General features: G+C 27.8%; 1 protein-coding gene across 2 annotated transcripts in view; it reads left to right on the top strand.

Annotated features, from left to right (window-relative positions):
* The window catches only part of LOC108684071 (RING-box protein 2), a 51,548-nt gene extending 49,714 nt beyond the window's left edge, over window positions 1-1,834 (top strand). The window contains exon 2 of one of the 2 annotated variants that reach the window (XM_018188117.1): window positions 1,407-1,834. In XM_018188117.1, coding sequence (XP_018043606.1) covers window positions 1,407-1,588 — 182 coding nt within the window. In that variant the 3' untranslated portion in view covers window positions 1,589-1,834. The remainder of the gene's footprint in view (window positions 1-1,406) is intronic. The other variant, XM_018188116.1, reaches the window with a different exon arrangement.

Raw genomic sequence — 1,834 nt, 5'->3', positions numbered from 1 at the left:
GTGTGTGTGTGTGTGTGTGTGTGTGTGTGTGTGTGTGTGTGTGTGTGTGTGTGTGTGTGTTATATAAACGTATAATACATACATTTTTCCGTAAAAAATTCCGTTTTATTCTCGATATTTTAGTATAGTATAATTAAATTTTACTTCTTTACTTCTTTATGATTGAATAATTATATATTATCTGCTTAAAAAATTATATTTACCTCAATATCAAGTTGCTTGCAAAAGGATAAAATAAAAATTTTTAAAGTAAAAACTTTATTTTTTTGTATATCAGATGTGAAAATATAATAAAATTTGAGAGTAACGTAAATGATGATGATACACTTAAAGAGCCATAATGTTATCATCACAGTTTAAATGGCGAACAAAGTACGTTTATTATGTTTAGCAATTAAGCTTTCAATAGCAACATGTCTCTTTGCACAAATTTTTTTATCTTTATGATGTACATATGATGTTCATCGAAGAATTTTTTAAAGTAATTTTTCCATGATCGTCTGTTTCACTCTTGTAAGTGTTACAAATTACCATTCCTCAATTATTGTTTTCGTATGCGAAGACGCAGCATATCACACAGGTGCGACCTAGTTTTAGTAGACACATTTTATCATGCTAAAAATTATTATCTATATTTCTCATTAATTTTTAACCACTTTCGGATGTTTCTATCTGTGTGTGCACTATTATAATTATCATTTTTGTAATATTTTATGATATTCTCTGATATTGTATTTTCTTTTAAACATAAATTGAAATACAAGAACCAATTTAAACACTTATTTGATTCATTATTTGAATGATTGTTCCTTTGGAATTCTATTATTATTATATATATTTTGCAATTAATTTACTTATAATACATTAGAAAAAAATTAACTCTTATTCTCTACATTTTGTATGTATGTGTGTGTATATCCGCGTAGAAAATTATTTTTAAAGTTAGATAGAATTAAATTATAAAATAGGAATTTCCTATAATTTAAAATGTACAAAAGTTTTATTTGTTTTTAATTTCTTTCTCCAATCTTCTTTCTTCTTTAATTATTCTTTAATAATCTTTAAAATATCTTTAATTTATATATTACTGAAAGGTTATAACAGTCAAACTAGAATAGCATTAGCATTATTTAGATTTCGATACGTTTCAATTATTTTTCGTGTTAATCACAAAGACATTAAATACGAAGATTTAAGATTGTAAAAGATGATCTGCGCTCTCTGTCTCTCTCTCTCTCTCTCTCTCTCTCTCTCTCTCTCTTTCTCTTTCTTCTATCTGATATTTTTATCAAGAAAAAAATTACTTCAAATTTTCTAAGAAATTATGACATACAAACTTACCGCACTGTGGAGAACATTTTACGTAAATACTGATAATTATCTAAAGTTTATTTTTAAATTTTCAGATGCTTGTCTACGATGCCAGGCAGAAAGTAAGAAGGAAGTTTATGGCCGGCAAGACTGCGTGGTCGTTTGGGGCGAGTGCAATCACTCGTTTCATTACTGCTGCATGTCGCTTTGGGTCAAACAAAACAATCGTTGCCCATTGTGTCAGCAAGAGTGGTCTATCCAACGAATGGGAAAGTAATTCTTGCGTATGCTAGTAACTAATTTCATTGCAGCTTCTAATTTTTTTGCAATTATTACTAATTAATCAGAGTGGGAAAAAAAGCTGTCACTCGTTGTAATGCATCCTAATGAGTCTCGAGTTTATTTTCTTTTTCGGGAATCTTCGAAAGTGATAATCAAAGTTATCTAATATCTTAGGCTAGGATTATTTTATTATAACATAATAATGATTAATAAACATGTACTTGTATATAAAATATGTGAA

Source organism: Atta colombica, unplaced genomic scaffold (genome assembly GCF_001594045.1).
Source record: "Atta colombica isolate Treedump-2 unplaced genomic scaffold, Acol1.0 scaffold126, whole genome shotgun sequence".
Taxonomy (NCBI): domain Eukaryota; kingdom Metazoa; phylum Arthropoda; class Insecta; order Hymenoptera; family Formicidae; genus Atta; species Atta colombica.
This window is presented reverse-complemented; position numbering and strand designations above follow the sequence as displayed.